The 17,424-nt window shown below is 47.8% G+C and overlaps 4 protein-coding genes across 4 annotated transcripts; 1 reads left to right on the top strand and 3 right to left on the bottom strand.

Annotated features, from left to right (window-relative positions):
- Positions 1-7,976: 7,976 nt before the first annotated feature.
- Positions 7,977-9,032, bottom strand: N7509_000025 (uncharacterized protein; the record flags this gene model as incomplete). Its single annotated transcript, XM_056624672.1, has 1 exon — positions 7,977-9,032. One exon carries the CDS (start codon positions 9,030-9,032, stop codon positions 7,977-7,979), a length of 1,056 nt encoding a protein of 351 aa, XP_056494773.1.
- Positions 9,033-10,231: 1,199 nt separating this feature from the next.
- Positions 10,232-10,737, bottom strand: N7509_000024 (putative L-PSP endoribonuclease family protein Brt1; the record flags this gene model as incomplete). Its single annotated transcript, XM_056624671.1, has 3 exons — positions 10,232-10,298; positions 10,352-10,512; positions 10,573-10,737. 3 exons carry the CDS (start codon positions 10,735-10,737, stop codon positions 10,232-10,234), a joined length of 393 nt encoding a protein of 130 aa, XP_056494772.1.
- Positions 10,738-11,313: 576 nt separating this feature from the next.
- On the top strand, positions 11,314-12,293 carry N7509_000023 (PhzF family phenazine biosynthesis protein; the record flags this gene model as incomplete). Its single annotated transcript, XM_056624670.1, has 2 exons — positions 11,314-11,650; positions 11,728-12,293. 2 exons carry the CDS (start codon positions 11,314-11,316, stop codon positions 12,291-12,293), a joined length of 903 nt encoding a protein of 300 aa, XP_056494771.1.
- A 550-nt stretch (positions 12,294-12,843) lies between these two features.
- On the bottom strand, positions 12,844-14,055 carry N7509_000022 (DUF2841 domain-containing protein; the record flags this gene model as incomplete). The annotated part of the gene is made up of 3 exons (XM_056624669.1): positions 12,844-13,184; positions 13,232-13,417; positions 13,470-14,055. The coding sequence occupies 3 exons, from the start codon at positions 14,053-14,055 to the stop codon at positions 12,844-12,846; spliced, it is 1,113 nt and encodes a 370-aa protein (XP_056494770.1).
- Positions 14,056-17,424: the final 3,369 nt, after the last annotated feature.

The raw sequence follows: 17,424 nt of genomic DNA, 5'->3' as shown, positions 1-17,424 counted from the left end.
GTTTGATCACTTTCGAAACTCTTTCAATTTACCTTCATCATATCCTCCAAATAATACCCCTCCCGCTCCTGCGCACCCTACTTCTGTAGCCTATACATGTCTTCCACCATCCGCACCGGCCCCGCGCCCTTGTGCTTTCCCTCCACCCTTGTACGATTCACCAAGACATCAAGAGGATGCCCCTGAAGGCCCTTGTTTTCCATCTAATCTGACTTTATCACCACGGGTGGCCCCTTCGGGTCGTCATTTCCCTCCACCTCCCTACATCACTCCGCCAAGGGCGCAATCCATCGTCATGCAACCTAGCAACCCGTCTGTTAAAACACCGTCAGCCGGTTCCTTGAATCCGTCCAAATCTCCCCCCAGCCTCTAAAATGATTCCTCTAGGCAACGTGTTTCGTCACGCTTCCGTCCCATTGCCCCAAGACCCACCTTTCATTCACCTACCGCTGCAAGATCCTGCATCCCCACAGTCTCAGAAGTATCCGAAACTGACCCTCACGGCCAACAGTCGGCTCCCGAGTTACCTGGCTCGGTTCAATCCACTACCTCAGCGAAAAGGCCGGCACCCTCTCTAACTCTTCCACATTCCAAAAGGCATATGGCAGATACTGAGGTTGATTCCGTTCACATCACCAATCAAGCTTTGAAATTATTGCGTGATGATCTTGAATCGAGAGAGTCGGCCTCTGCGGATTTTCCACCTGTACTATCTAAGGCTCAAATACGAGCCTCCATTACCCGATTTCAGCTTCTTACAGACGATGCCTCGCAGCAGGGTGTGTGCTCATCTTGTGGGAGGTTGGTGCCCGTTCCGGAGCTAGTAGAAATGGAAGACGCTGACCCTTTACTTCAACCAATGACCGGTCATCTTGACTGCTGCGGTAGGCATGAGAACGAGTGGGACGTGTGTTTGACTTGTCTCAAGTCCCTGTCTCAGAATGCCCTTCCGAAGTTTTCTGCTTTGAACCGTGTGAACATGACGATGTGTCAGAATTACCCAGCAGTTCTTGAAAGTCTCACCCCAGTCGAGGAGTGTCTGATTGCTAGGTGTCACCCCCTCGGCATTATCTTAAAACTACGCCCCGGTGGCCATGCATCTCCGGCATCTTACCGTGCTCTGCGCGGCCACTTTATCGTCATCCCGCAGGACCCGGAGCCACTTCTCGAGATTCTCCCGAGCCCGACATTATCACTACATGATGTAATGAGGGTTTTCTGGTTCGGGAAACAGCCTCCCACCTATAAGGATCTATCTCCGTTCCTGCTGGTACGGAGACATATTGTGCTTGCAGCTCTTCAATATTTAACCCGACATAATCATGTTTATTGCAATGTGACCATTAATAATGCTATGCTCGACACGTGGGATGACGACTTCATTCCATCTGATCTTCAGGAAAATATAGTTTCTATTAGTCTGCCCGATGGTCAGGAGCGTGAGGGATACTCGGTTCATTTGGACACGGGTAATCATGAAAATGACTTCCAGGCCGCACAAGATACTGACCTACACGCGGATTCCAATGCGCCTTTGATGACTGGGTCCGTATCTACCGATATCAATGGTGAACGTCAAAACCCCGATAGGCGTCTTTTGAATGCCCTCCTCAACGTGGTTTCGAGCGATCCAGCATCGTGCGCCCAGCGTTCACCCGAGCATGATGAACAGCGGATCCCGACGCTAGCCTACAGAATTCACGGTCAGGCCACCCTCCTGGATCATTGGGATGATCCAACATACTTCACTGCCGCTTTTCCGACTTTGTTTCCGCTGGGTGTTGGAGGCCATCTGGAAGATCGTTCACTAAATATCTCTTTGTCTTCTTTTGCTGATTGGGCTCTGAATCATCATAGCCGGAGGTATTGTTGCTCAACAGTATTTTTGATGAACGACCATCTCTGACTGAACCAGGTTTGCCCGCCACAAAACCTTCATGTATCTGATGTACGATGTGCTACAGATCCGCAAGTCTTCTTTGGCCAATAGATTGGTCCTTCAGCGTCGTCACTGGCCATCGACCATGGACGATATTTCTTCTCTCACAGAAGATCGGCTTCGTGATGCGCTCCACGATCTAGAAATCCATCATGAAATCAAAGATCCAGCGATTTCCCGCCTGCTTAATGTAATGAAAACGATAGCCATGTGGGTTCCCGGCTCTTTCGCTCAAAAATTGAGAATGCGCTCAGAGATCCGAGGGCTTATCGTCCGATTTGGTATGCCCGCTTTTTGGATTACCATCAACCCGTCAGATTTGCGAAGCCCACTTGTTATCACCTTGGCCGGTGTTGAGTATTCAGATGATATTTTATCTGCTTCGAATTCGGCTCTTCGAGCTGCGACCGCCACATCCAATCCTGTCGCTGTTGCCTCATTTTTCCATGGGGTCTGCACTGCTGTTTTGGATGGGTTGTTCGCGAGCGGGTGCGATCGCGCAGGGATCCTCGGAGATGTTTCAAACCATTATGGTGTGGTCGAGACCAACGGTAGAGGGATGTTGCATTTACACGCAATGGTGTGGCTCAAAGGCAACCTCTCATTTGCTAACCTGCGAAGCCGCGTTCTCGCCGACGCCGACTTTGCTACTCGTCTGCTACACTACCTCGAAAGTGTCATTATCCAGAGCGTAGATGAGAGTACTCTCGTTGATCCGGAAGTCAATCTTACGCCAATGTGCCCCTCTGCTTCCGACGCAGAGTCCGATCATGTTTTCCACCTCAGACTAGCCGATGATAGCAATCTCGTTGCTCGGACTAAGCAAATGCACTCGAAAAGTCACTTCGCCACATGCTTCAAATACCGCCGGTCAGACCGGTCCAAATCCATTTGTCGTTTTGGCATGCCTCAGGACATCGTGACCTCGTCTAGAATTGACGATCTTGGTGTGATTCACTTGGCTCGGAATCATCCGTGGGTTAACCCCTGGAATCCCGCAATTGCCAGCTGTCTCCGTTCAAATCACGATATCTCTTGGGTCCCGACTGTCTCGAAATCATTGGCTCTAGTCTATTATATCACCAACTACGCCACTAAAGACGACGTGTCTCCATGGCAGATGGTAGCAAAGGGAGCTCTCTTGAAGCAAGCTATTGAAAAGGCCAAAAGGGCTGATCCACCAACCGCCACTGATCTGAGACTCCAGGAGAAAGACATGGATAATTTCGCCCTGCGTTGCTTCAATAGTTTGGCTCACGACCGAGAAGTGAGTGGTGTTCAGGTCGCCAGCACCTTGCTCCATCTTCCAAGCCACTATACTGTCGACACAAAATTCATCCGTGTCAACCTGTGGTGGCTAAGACATTACGTGCGCGGCCTTCAACATCAGACCGGCACAGACGCCGATAGTTCCGCTAGAATTGCTGATGAACCCTGTACCTTCCAAGCCGGGGAGGCAGTTCCGCTGAGCCTGTTTGACAACTACAAATGGCGCGGGGACGGCCTTGCCGCTTTCTCACTCTTTGAATACTGCATGCTTGTCCAGATACGAAGCAAGCGACGAAACCGATCCGACCACTTTGAATTTGCCCTATGCCACCCAAAACGTAGGACCTGTATCCAGCATATAGCCCGCTCAAGGTCTGAGATAGCCACCGTCACATTCAATGGGCAACTGACACAGTATCAGATGGCGGAAGACTGCGTCCGTGGAGGCCATCCGATGACTGAAGCCATTGCGAATGATCTCGCGGAGATCCTTCTCGGCCTCTTCTTGCCTTGGGAAAGACTGCGCGACAGGTTACTTTGTCAACCTCATGAAGAGAATATCTTCTTGTCCGTTTGGTCGTCGGTCAAACCCACACTTGCCCCGCATATTCAAGAGTTTGCCGCTAATATTGAACTTCTTCGGAAATCCAAAGAAGACTGCCAAATTGACGCCAGGTTACGACAGTCAACAAACCACTACGCCGAGCTGTTTGATCACCATGTTAACCACATAGATCCGGCCGACATTGATCCAGAAGATCCACAAGATAACAACTGTTTCATAACTCCTGAAGATGAGAGATTCACAGCGGAGACTTTGATTGCCGCTTATAATACTATAAATAAGGCCTGGGGCCGAGATTGCTTTATAGCTGCGAAGAAAGCACCTATCCTGGCCACTTCCTGCCGAGCACATGGTTCCACACAGATAAACCCGCTTCCATCAACTACTCATTCTCTCCGATCTGATCATACCTTGGATTTGAAATTCGTTCCATCCACAATCCTTCAAGAGTGGGAAAGCCGCCTTGCCAGTCATAAGAAGCCCTTTCAGGACGGTGACACGTCCGAGCCCGCTACCGTGCCACTGCACGACTTTGATCTAACAGATGGAGACGGCGTGCTGCAACCCGTATTGACCAACGCAGACACTTCTGACGATACACCAGCTCGGCCCGAGCTCCTTGAAGATCCCACGCCGGCTTCTCTGTTGACGCTGGTTGGCAGACAAATTCCCCTGAATGTGAAGCAATCGCTTGTAGTACGAAGGTTACTCTCTGAAATTATGACATGGCCTAACCATTCATGTGATCCATCAAGGCGCAAGCAACTCCTCCTCTGTATTACGGGCGAAGGTGGCACGGGTAAGACCCAGATACCTAAGGCTATCGAGGCCGCTCTGGTGGTTCTTGGTCGAAAACACGAGATCATCCTGACGGCTCCAACAGGGGCTGCAGCAGATAACTTAGGAGGTAACACCTATCATACATCTCTTGGCATCAATATTTCCCATAAAGCAGCCATAAGCACTCGCGTTAGAAGGCTATGGGCAAAAAAGACTATCTTGGTTATTGACGAAATGAGCATGGTCGATTTAAGAATGCTAAGTGTGATCAATGATCAATGCAAAGTCGCTCGCTCACTACCGAGATCCTCTCCCGACCTCTTTGGCGGTCTTCCTATCGTGATTCTTATGGGCGATTTTTTCCAGTTCCCTCCTGTTCGCGGCCCACCACTATGGAAGAAACCAAGATATGGAGTTGAGGACGATGCCGCCGGCAGGCTGATCTGGCGTAGATTCGAAAACGTCATCATTCTTGACGAGCAGATGAGACAATCCGAAGATCCTTGGTTTCGCGAGTTTTTGACACGCGCGAGGCAAGCGGCCTTGACCGAGGATGACGTTACCCGCCTGAATTCCAAATCTATCCCCTCGCTTATAGATCCAATCTCCGAAGATGCCTCTGTCATTGTCAAATTGAACGCCATACGTCACCCAATTAACCGAATCCGTATCGAGAATTTTGCTCGGCGGAAATCTCAGAGAATTTATGTTTTTGCCGCAGTCCACACTCGGACTAGGTCGACTGGTCCAACGAACCTTCGCCTTCAAGCTCATGACTTGCTACTCCAACCAGATCACAGTGCCCAGATCCCATTCCCAGGGCTTCTTTTTTATACCAGAGATATACCTTGCGTAATGCTTACTAACGCCTGCACCCCTCTCGGTCAGGTCAACGGTGCCACGGGTACCGTGGTAGGGATTGTTTTGGACCCAGCTGGGAAGTTTCCATTCGACATTGAGATTCTCGACCCTCACTAATATAATTGTACAGCCGAACTTTTTGATTTGGATGACCTTTACACTTTTTGCACAAGACCACCTGCTTCCGTGCTATTCAAACCTGATAGAGCCTTAGTAACGCGTTTTGACCATCTCCCACCTTCGACCATGCCAGTCTTCCCGATTGAACGTTCTATCACAGTGAAGGGCTTGTCCGTTAGGAGAAAACAGATCCCGATCTGCCCCGCCTTTTGTCTCACCGATTACAAAGTGCAAGGCTCGACCATCTCTGCCGCGATTTTAGACCTAAAGAACGATACGGCTCGACGAGGTCAAGACTCCCATCGAAAATACTGCTCACTCTACGTGCAGCTTTCCAGACTGCGATCTTTCCAAGGTCTCCATTTACTTCAAAAGATTACTCTTGCTGATCTCCGCTTTTCTCCCGATCCTGATCTCATTGTGGAAATGGAAAGGTTACGTGGGTTAGAAGCCAAAACTCTTGCAACTTGGGCTTCACCAGTCTGACTAGGCCTCTCTTAATTCACATCGCTAATATATATACTTGCCACGTCCTTAACATCAAACGCCACTATTGCTACGTCGTTTCAGGGCTTACAGCGTGCGACAGCGCGCGTCCCCAGTAGAGAAGGGAGTGCGCTACAGAACGTTTTAAAAAGCCTTGTTCAAGGAAGAAGACAGCGAGAAGTACTTGAACAGAAAACTCGGTGTCAGAACAAGAGCCCATAGAAGTGCGTAGCAAAAGAATGCAAGTAATGGAAGTGAGGTTTTAACAAATAAACAGCAGCTATGAAGCACAGACACTAGGGTTGAGTAAGTCAGGTGGTAGGGTTATAGAGGCAAGAGCCAGTTAAGTAGGAAAAAAACCGCCAACACTAAACCAAGTCGATAAATTCTCGAAAAGCAATCAGAAGAGGGCGTGGAATGAGAGGAAATGAGAAGGGAGCGAATCATAGGCGAGAAGTGGATCAGAGTAGCGAATGAGAAGGTAGAATCTGCGTAACAGCGAGCATAAATTAAAGTTTTTGACAACAAGGACCTTCCCTGCGCGCGGTAGTAAACCCTTTCTCTCACTTCGTTCGTTTCAGGGCAGTTACTTCTTTTTGCAACGTCTCGCACACAAGTACGTCCCGTGTTTAAGTCCCTTTCTCTCACTTCGTTCGTTTCAGGGCATTACATTGTATCTTGAATCATGTATTCACTTGTAAATGATACATCTGACACCTCCCTACCCCACCTTCAGATCAACCTCCCAAGGGACGGTGTCTCAAGCATCAATCACGAGTGGTCGAGCCGAGATGGCGCCAAACCTAGCCCCTTCTAAACATGAGCTTATCTATGACATGATCCACAGTGGGGAGCTATCTATATCGCAGATGGCACAGGCTGCTGGCTGCAATAGGAGTACCATCCTGAGAATCTCTTCCAATATACGGATGTTCGGCAGCGTTAAATCACCGCCTAACAAAGGCGGACGACCTCGTAGCATCACTCCAGTCATGCTCGAGGCTTTATGTGATTATTTACTCGAAAAACCCACCCTGTACCTTGACGAGATGGCGATTTTTCTGTGGGACGAATTCGCTATTCAAGCAACGAAATCGAGCATCAGCCGCGCACTTACGTCCAAAGGCTGGTCTAAAAAAACTGCCCGAGTCAAGGCCCGAGAGCGCAATTTAGACCTGCGTGACGAATACCTCCACTTTATCTCCGACTTCCAGTCTTACCACCTTGTCTATGTGGATGAGTCTGGATGTGATAAAAGGATAGGCTTTAGGAGAACGGGTTGGTCCCCGCTAGGTATAGCACCAGTCCAAGTATCTAAATTCCATCGTGATAAGCGATATCAGATACTGCCTGCGTATGCCCAAGATGGCATTGTTTTATCTCGAGTGTTCCAAGGCTCAACTGATGCGTCCATCTTTGAGGATTTTATTGCGCAGCTTCTCAAGCATTGTGGGAAATGGCCCGAGCCGAAGTCTGTGTTAGTCATGGACAACGCATCTTTTCATCACTCAGAGCGAATAGAACAGATGTGTTCAGAAGCCGAAGTAAAGCTGGTCTTTTTGCCTCCATATTCTCCAGACTTAAATCCTATTGAGGAGTTCTTTGCGGAGTTGAAAGCCTTCATTCGGCGAAATTGGCAGTCTTACGAAGAGAACCCGGATCAAGGATTCGATACCTTCCTTGAATGGTGCGTTGACATCGTCGGTGCAAGGGGGAAGAGCGCAGAGGGACATTTTCGGCACGCAGGCCTGACCATAGAGGAGACGTAAAGCGGCTACTTCTCATGATACACATTCCACGCGTGGTATGTCCCACACTCAGTCATTTTCACGGGACACCGGCCTCGCCGTCGACCTACGCTACATTAGCTACAGCCACGAATGCCCTGTGCAAATTTCTACACCATACCAAAGAATAGATAAAGTCCCGCTGCTATAACGCAGCATCTAGTCTATATTATTTTGCTTTCCAAATCTGGAAATTCTTATCCCTTCCGTCCTGGTGGCTCTTTGCAAGTACAAGTTGTGTTATAGACTCATTGGCCACGCAATCGATTCCCAACTCGCGGCCACGCCTGACGATCCAGCCGTTGATATACTCAATTTCTGTCTCTCGGCCTTTTCGAATATCTTCGCGCATACTACTCGAGTTTCGTGCTGTTTTATTAATCGTGTCCAATAAAACATTTTCAAGTAATTCAACTGAGAAATGGGCCAGATCGCGCGGCAAGTTCTGGAGCTCGGGAAGTTTCCCATAAACCATCGAAATTTCTTTGAGAAGGCGGCAATGCAGAGGCCAGAGGTCACGGTTATCCTTGATATCACCGTTTCGCACATCGAGTAATGCCGTTAAAGGGTTGAGCACGCAATTCGCAGCCAGCTTCAGCAGCTGCTCTCGAAGAAGATGTGGCCACTCCATCTTTTCACAACGAAGGACGGGAGATTTAAGCAAAACATCCAGTAGGAACTGAGGCTGAGATGGCCTTGAAGAAAATTCTTCATTCCTTACAATGCCCACAGCAGCACAACCATTCGAGCTCGCGAGAACAACCTCGGTCGAAGATCTCAGATAGACCCCATGACGCATGATGCCAAATATGTACGTTGGTCGTGTGGAAATATCCGGAAACATACGCTTGTTGAGATCTTCGACCTGACCTAGTCCATTCTGAAAGAGACAGATTGTCGAATGTGACCCGAGCCGATGTCGAATAGGCTCGAGGGCAGACACCGTAGCGGATGCCTTGACAGCAACTATCAAGTTATAAATCGGGTGAGAGTCGGAGGATTCTCCCAGCATCTCTGCGTCAAACTCCCCTTCTTCTTGTAGATCGCCATTTTCTCCTAGTCGTAGACCTAGCTTCCACCCCTTAGAAGCTAGTTCTTCATAGAGATTTGATCGATGGACAAGTAAAGTGACGGAAGGTGGGTTAGGAAGAGATCGAAGAGAGTGGGCAACAAAGGACCCAATGCTGCCCAGGCCTATAATATGGGTTGTCTGAGCTGAGGTCATGATGACTGTGAGGAAAGGAAAAATTGCTTTAATGATACGAAAGCAACACGGTAACTAATTAACTCTATTGCCGATGACTATAACTCTCGGAGTTCTCGGCGACGCCGCGGAAAGACGCGGTGTCGGAAGGTTCTCCGATGATAAGCCGATAAGCAGCTCGGTCATCTGGCCGAAGTCCGATAATCGCACTGCCCCAAGCGTCTCCACTCATTCTCGGACGGTATACCGGTCAAACTCATCATAGATCAGTTCAACTCGGTAAACAACACATAATCACTGTAATAATTGGATTATAGTCGCCTTGCTAAGAAGAAAAAATTTGATAAATACCCACACCGGCAATGGGTCGAATACCGGCCTATCCAAGCCACTAGTGTCGAAGATCTAGACCTAAGGATTTTCCAGGAGCCCAAATTCGCAGTCCGAGGACAGCCAATCTAAGACGACAATGAAAAATTCTGTGTAATGATTGCCAGGTTGAAGAAAACTTGTTAGGGGGTCTGCGATGCTCGAGTGATTAACATTGAACGAGTTCCAATTTTACTCCAATATCTTTTTATTTTGAGCTGAGCATGCACGAATCGAAATCCAAAGGCCTCGAGAGGTCCGCATCATCCTTGTATGTATATTTTCTGTCTTAATAGAATCAATATGATAATCTATTGCATCTGGAGGTCGTGACAGTGTTGCATAGCTTTTCTTACCCCCACAGGTAGCATCCGAATGTTTCTTCCAAGCTCCTGGGGTTCTTATAGTCCATTTCTGGCTTGGGTGGTCTGCAAGTCCATTTTGTAAGGCCAGCTATGTCAGTTGTTTTCTTCGTATTCGGATACCTGTCGATGAGCATCAGCTGGGTGACCTTACTGCTCCGTTTATATTTAACAGCTATGGCTATGGTCCCGTGAGTCTTCATCAGCAAGGGCGCTTGCTTACGTGCTAACAGCGAGTTAGCATGAAGGGCTCAAGTAATAAAATTCTAGAGGATGACAAAGACACGTAAGGGCAAATTAGATGAGATGATTGAGAAAATGCCGTCGAACTTTTACTAGACTGCACCTAAACCTAAGTACACCTGGGGCCAAATTTTGCTCGAAGTGAGGCACTTTTGTTGTCTCAACAGAACATATAAAACACCATTCTTACAGAAAAAGAAAGGTTTAAGCGTCGCTGATTTCTCGGTCATAGATAGCCCTAGCCGTTTACAGAACTGCAATACATTCCATCTCAACATCGGTGCCAAAAGGCAACGACTTAACAGCCACACAGCTGTTACAACAAGTCAGAGATATTTTCTTCATGTCCCAGTGGGTCGTACATACGTTCTGCAGGGTTTCACTTCATCCACGAAATATTTCTCGTAAACCGAATTCATGGCTGCGAAATCATCCATGTTGGCGAGGTAAACATTAATCTTGACAGCTTGGTTGAGACTAGTGCCGGCAGACTGTAGAGTACTGGAGAGGCTCTGGAGGATACGTTCCTAAAACTTGATAAGCGTCTTGACCACACATTGGAATCAACAAGGTGGGCTTTTTCTTACCGTATGAGCCTTGACATCTCCGTCAATCAACTTCCCTGTTTCAGGGTCAATCGCAACGATTCCAGAGCAGTACACAACTCCATTAGCGATGACTGCTTGCGAATAGAGGCCCCCGTAAGGCTGGGGTGCCTTATCGGTATGAGCTGCCGTTCTTGGAATAGACATTTGATCGAGAGAAGCGAGATTTTAGCGCGAACAGCGAGAGGTGTTGTATTGTTGCATCACAATAAAAAAAAGCCTCGGTCTGCGAGCGACGTCAGGGATTAATGTCACATTTTTTTACACTTCCCAAATATGACGTCTGATAGGTATTTGTCAGCACATGTCTTCCCGCATCATTCATCGCACTGAAGCTTGTTACTACTATATTACAAATACGATATAGTTTGGCAAGCAATATCTTCTATACAAGTGGGTCATTGAATTCTGCCAAGCACCGCCGTCAACCGTTGTCGACCGATATCGGTCGATCGAAGAGATTATTAACAGCGTCAATTAAGTATTAGCACTCTCGTTCCCAATAAAGGTGCCGACGTCTCCAGCTTAACCGTGGACTTCCTTTCCTCGCTGCTCAGGGCACTGCTCTCATTTTGACAGTTATCTTCTGCTCTTTCTCCTCCCTTGACCATTCCATTGAAATTTTCAATTTCACAGTCAATTTCCCCGCGGTTCTAACAAGGGCACTTCATCCCTGCTCGTCTTCAATCACTTATCCCACATATCCTGAACTATATCGCGGTGATGGCGTTGAGTCTTGATTACGTGACACTTGATGTCTTTACATCCAACGTCTTCGGTGGGAATCCATTGGCCGTTGTTTTTCTTCCGGATCATTCCTCAGAACCCGTCACCCGAGACCAGATGCAGGCTATTGCTCGTGAATTCAATTATTCAGAGACTATTTTTGTCTATCCTGTTTCTTTGATGGCTCCTACAAAGCGAAGAATCGATATTTTTATGACAACGAAGGAACTTCCGTTCGCAGGTCATCCGACCATTGGTGCCGCCTCATGGCTTCTTCGTTTATCGCCATGTCGGGAAGATCAGTCTGAATTTGAAGCCCTTACGACTAAGGCTGGTGATATTCCAATTTCACAAGTCGCGGCATCTTCTCTTGTTTCAGCCTGTGTTCCACATGAATTTCACCTTCACAAGGCGCAATTTCCTCTGTCAGAGCTTCTACGACTACATCCTACCTCGGTCCGTTCCTACAATCTAACGACTCCGGAAATATCGGCTTTCCTGTTTTCTCTGTCGTCAGGGGTATGACAGTGATTCTTGTTGAGCTTCCGAGTACCAACGCTTTGGCTGCCGTAGACATGCCCATCGGCGGTGAAATGATAAAACTTTCTTCTGCTCTGAATGGGGGCTATCTCGATGCTGGCTGGGATGGCGAGGGGCTCATCAACCTTTACTTCTATGTTCGTGATGTGCCTGACGGTGGAAGGACAGTTCTTCGTACGCGTATGCTTCTGGGAAATTTTGAAGATCCGGCCACTGGTAGCTCTGCCACTGGCTTAGCAGCATACCTCTCCTTGGTCAGCCAACAGCCTGAAGACAAAATCGTGTTTGACTATGACATTGTGCAAGGAATTGAAATGGGACGCAGGAGCGATATTGGCGTTCATATTGTGCTTTGCGATGACAAAAAGGGGATAGAGAAAGTGAAACTCATCGGGAGCGCCGTCCAAGTATCCTCAGGTCAAATTCGATTGAACTGATGTATGGTCCTCGTAGGAAATCGATGTTGAGGAATGGCGCCCTGGATGCCTGGACGCCCAGGTGCCCCAGGCTACAATATTGCTGGTAGGGCATCTCTCTCATCATATGCCGCGGTGAAATTGAAGGATTAGATGAATGTACTCACACCCTGATCGAAAACCGCCGTCTGTTGAGAACAGTCTTGCAGCCCACCGGCTCCTCTTCTTGTGTCTCGCTGTGTCGGTGGGTACAAAGTGGTGGATGGTTTACGAGGATCATTTTGTAAAGTCTAGTCTGAGGGTAGTGAGAAAGGCTATACGAAACCCCTCACAAAGAACTCACGTAAATTATGGTACCTTGATTATTTCTATCGGAAGTATATAGCATCCTTACAGGCTTCCGTTCCCAATTTTCCGTTTTCCATTGGTAACATTTACTAAAAGTTCCAAAATGCTAAGAGGCTTACACGAGCGGCTACAGTTTGCCTGGTTTGCAAAAGTCCTCTCTCTTAGGTGTATTTACTGTGCATTCCCTAAGCAATCATTACGATAGGAAAAGAGTAGGAGTAGTTCATAGAAGAAAACTTTGTGGGAGGATTGCCATCCTCAGCACACAGAGCTTTCGTTTTAGATCTCGAGGCGATTCAGGCGACGATGAAGATTTCAAACCAGATTGCATGAGAAGATGTTGCTGTGTAGAGGTGTTCACGACAGCATATGGGTCGACAGGTACCTTCAAAGAAATCATCCGCTGGGCAGGTCGGATGCGTATCGACAAGTTCTGACTTGGCAGCTCGCATTTCAGCTTTTGCTCACCCTGAGACCTCTTTTTGCCCGGATAATTTTGTCTGCAGGCGACATCCATGTATTGAGGTAGGTTCGCTCGCGAAATCAAAACTCTTTCATTCCCATCTGCGCCTCATTAGCCCAGACCTTGCAAATTACTGCAAAAAACCTACCGGTCACTGCATCTAGAAAATTTTCCTCCTTCTCTCTCACATAGTATAGCTCGTCCAGTAGTTTTAATCGTTCGATCGGAGAAATGTGTTGTTGAATCGGCTGTCCTGCTTCTTTCAGTTTCTGCGCGGTGATTCCGTGGCTGGTGCGTAATTCGCATAGGATATGGATGAGAAGCGCGATGCGCTCTGATTCAAAGGTCAGCTGAGTCAATACCATGGAAAATGCTGGTCTTCTCACCAGCTTTAGGAAGATGGTCGGGTTCCCGGTGGCTCACACCAAGTGGCCACCACGGCGGTTTGGTCTCTTCAGGACTGAATTGCTGTGTTTTGCCTGCCATTGCCTTCCTTCCATTGTAGGGATATTGAATTTGCTTGCGAGGCTCGACGAGCTTTATATAGGCTTTGGCAATAACTCGGCAATTCGTTTGCTGTAAGTTCTGAAAGACCTTCTCATAGTATTGACGGAGAACCACTTTGTTCTTGACTGAGATTGTGGCTGTCTGAACATCGAAACTATGCTCTTCGGTCCACAATCTTCTTCCACGTTGCAAATCTGTCCCTAGTTTTGCTGCTCCAGGAGCTGTAGGCGCTAGCGATGATGAGGGCGAAATCAGAGAGTGGCTGTCCGGCAGTTTTAGAGCAGGAGTTGGAAAGCCGCCTTCATTCGATTCTGCCACCGCTTTTAGAAACTCCGAAGTCATAATAGCACGGGCGCTATCGGAGATGGAAGGAGACGTCTCATGGCAAATTTTTCCTTCACGGTCAATATAGATGAGGGCAAAATGTCGTTCAACTTTCCTAGCGTTTTGATTTTGTTCCGGCATGCTGGTAGTTTTAATCCAGGCAAACTTCTGGAGCGGTGGCGGAGAATTCCTCAACGGCAGGTTTCGCTGGGAAATAGCGTAGAACCACGGCCTCTTTATTAACTGCCTTGAGCGCAGAGCACAGACGATTCAAGGTTAACCTATCAAAATTAGACGCAGGCTAAAGCCCAGATCTTTGTGATTGATCTATTCAGCCCCTCGAAGCGCACCGAATGGCTGTGATATTGAATCCAAGCAACCCCCAACTCAGGCAGAAATGCAGATTGTCAAGAGATTAACACCGGTAACAAGTATCGCCCTCCACAGACCGCAAGTGCTCTGCCACGCCCCCAAAGGAAACACGGGAGATCCCCCGAAAAAAGAGCTTCCATTACGTTGAGGTGGTACAGATTCGCGCCAAAGCAGCGAGGCTCGATGTTTAGCTCTCGAGCTTGAAATCTATTCAACTAGTATGCCCTACCTGATGCAAGGGGCCTTCCCAAAATTCATGGAAATCCAATCAACATGGACATGGAATGCGGATCACTGCTGATGGCAGAAATACCAGCCCTCAGCAACAACAAGACATGCAGATTTCTCGTGTTTCCATTCCCCTTGGCTCTACTCGGGGTGTTCATCTTCGGGAAGCACCTAATTATCTTGCGTGAGGGCCAATGGCGATGCCGGGAACTGTAATTACGGTAATTCGGGTGATCTACGAGATCTACATCGAGAAATGATGGGGATTTTGACAGGCCATATTCGGTTTAGCGCGATCTGAGCGGGGCGCTACTCCGTAGGCCAGGAATGATTCTCTGCGGAGGAACTTTCTTGATCTGACCAGCTGTTGGGTACGGCGATCTAGGCCAACCCATCAGTGGGTCTTCGGAAGGAAAGCGAGTGTGTGTCTGGGGGTATGTAATCTGTTTTCGAAAAACCCCTGTACACAATCCAACAGGGTATACAGAAAATTCGCTGTTACATTTTTGTAGAGAGTCATCTTTCCAACCCTCGATCAGAGGGAACTTGTGAGATACTGGACACCCAGATCCCTGGAAGACTCCTTCGTATGGCCCCATCCCCAGTTAACGCAATCGTTGACAGTTAACGCAATCGTTGAGTTCATTTTGACCTCAATCCTTCCAGATTCCCCGTGAATATTTACACAATTAGCTAATCCATTGTGGGGTCACCGCTCGATTAAATAGGCAGAAACGTGGTTATAATGAGAATATTGGTTGGTGATGAGAAAACTTGTTTCGGGCTGATACGACGCCACCTACGTCATAGCCCGTACTTCCCCAGGACAGGTAGGTATGTTCTCTGACCCGCTTGGTTTGCCGCAAATTTTTTTGAGTCTTGAGTCTTTCCATCTCAGTCCGGGTACGTCCGTTTGAAGAGATCTTTTATTTCTGGGCACACTATCAAAGTCCGCACCACAAATTAGCTAACATTGGGATTCACAATAGATGTTCTCAGAATTATCGAGATTCACACGACGCAATAACCGCAACAGCCACCAAAGTGGCTCATGTGCTAGTCTTCCTAGCCAAAGCCAGTATGAACACCACTTGCTCAATAAATTGTCGCCGGTGTCTAGAGGATTACAGTCAAGAAATACTCGCACATACTCAGTTCCAGATCTCAGAACTGGTTGGTCTAGATGAGCTGCCCAGAATAGCCAGTAAGGACGCAGACCTTGTATCCTCCGGTGATGTGCCACTCCCTGGCCCTACGAAAACAGATGTGACGGAAGAAGCCAGGAATTAGTAATGATGCAGGGTTTTCCCAGTATTGAGCTTTATAGCTTCTACGAACCCAATGCGGTGCTTAATGTATCAGTGCACCTTGTCAAATGCGAAATTATGTAAATTCTGTTCTTCTAAGATCAGTATTTTATATTGATGCCCTTACTTGATGCCCTTACTTGATGCCCTTACTTGATGCCATAATACCGCATTGCTATACGGCCCCATTGACCTTTTAATATGCTGTTATTAATTGCAATAATGACCATCTTTTGAATATAATTGTCCTTCAATACTTCCCACAATTGGCAGTGATATGTATACCAGGCTGGCCAGGGTATTTCTTCACTTCTTGCATATTAGTAAATAGTCTCGGATTCATGTGGCTAGGTTCGACCACCAGTTCAATGCATTAAATCTGCTCCATCTCTGAGACATTGTTAGTGAATGATTTTGATTCATACTATGGAAGATAGTAACGTTGACGGAGTAGGTAGCTTGTTGTGCATGATTATATTAACTATCGAACTGGTGGTGCTATAAGAAAGTTGATTGCCCTGCCATAAGGGGCTTGATACAGGGTCTTTGCTGTACCAGCATGTTGGGAAACGTCTTTAGAGCGAGCTTTACTTGTTTTTTGGTGGGCAATATGATCGACAAATGAATTAGAGTTCACGAATCCATGCGAAGGTTTAATTGCAGTATGCCAGTGTAGGCTGTTCTCTAATCACAGTATATAAATCTAAGCTAGATGAATATTTTCGTTGCAAGTGACTTCTTTGCGTCGTTTCACCCAAAGTCCGATGTCGCGAACGAAACGCCTGGCGGCACCTACTTTCACGCCGTGCTTAACGAAGAAACCTGGGTCTTGATCCTCATAAATCTGCATGAGGTCGAGACAATTTTCGAGGGTTACATCGCGTGCTTTGTTGATGCTCTCCCTGAAAGCCTCGTTGCTCACCCGCGATTGCTGCCATTCAGTATACTCGTCCACAGCGACATCTAGCAGTCCGTCGATTATGATTGGTTCAATACAGCCGGGCCCGGTGGGCAAAGCATCATTCGAAGGAGGCTGTATCAATTGTTGAGATGATCCAGCCGGGAGGACATTGATATTTATTGGAGGACACACTGAACCTGTTGTAGAGTTGTCCGCAGCTTTCTTTTTTTTGTACAGTCGCTGGTTCTCCTCGGCATAGAGCTGCTCGCGAACACTATCAGGGACATCAGCGTGGGTCTCGAGAACCCCACCTTGCTCCACATATTTAACGAGGGCCTTCAGATGGTGTGTCTTCAATCTATGGTGCTTTTTTCCCTCTGGATCTTGCCAGCAGTATTGTCCTTCGTGACGACATGGAGGCCCGGGGCATCGCATAACACGATACACATCGCGCCAGACGGAACATTGGCCGGAGACCTGCTCGGCGTCAATCTGAGCGTCTCGGTTAGCGAGCATCCGTGTAGTTACCGATGACTTTCCTCGCTTGTCCGTTCTAGAAGGAAGAGGTCCACTGTCGTCTATGTAGTTGATCGATATCTGTAGCCGGATCTTCTTGCCACGACGGAATAGATAGGCCCACGCTAGCAGCTGCTTCTCCACCGCTGTCCAATCAACACTAGTACCTTCAAAGTGTTTGTCAAT

Source organism: Penicillium cosmopolitanum (genome assembly GCF_028827165.1).
Source record: "Penicillium cosmopolitanum strain IBT 29677 chromosome Unknown utg000001l:1.0-706529.0:1.0-706990.0, whole genome shotgun sequence".
Classification (NCBI taxonomy): Eukaryota; Fungi; Ascomycota; class Eurotiomycetes; order Eurotiales; family Aspergillaceae; genus Penicillium; species Penicillium cosmopolitanum.
The sequence above is the reverse complement of the archived record's forward strand: the minus strand, read 5'-3'. Positions and strand labels throughout refer to the sequence as shown.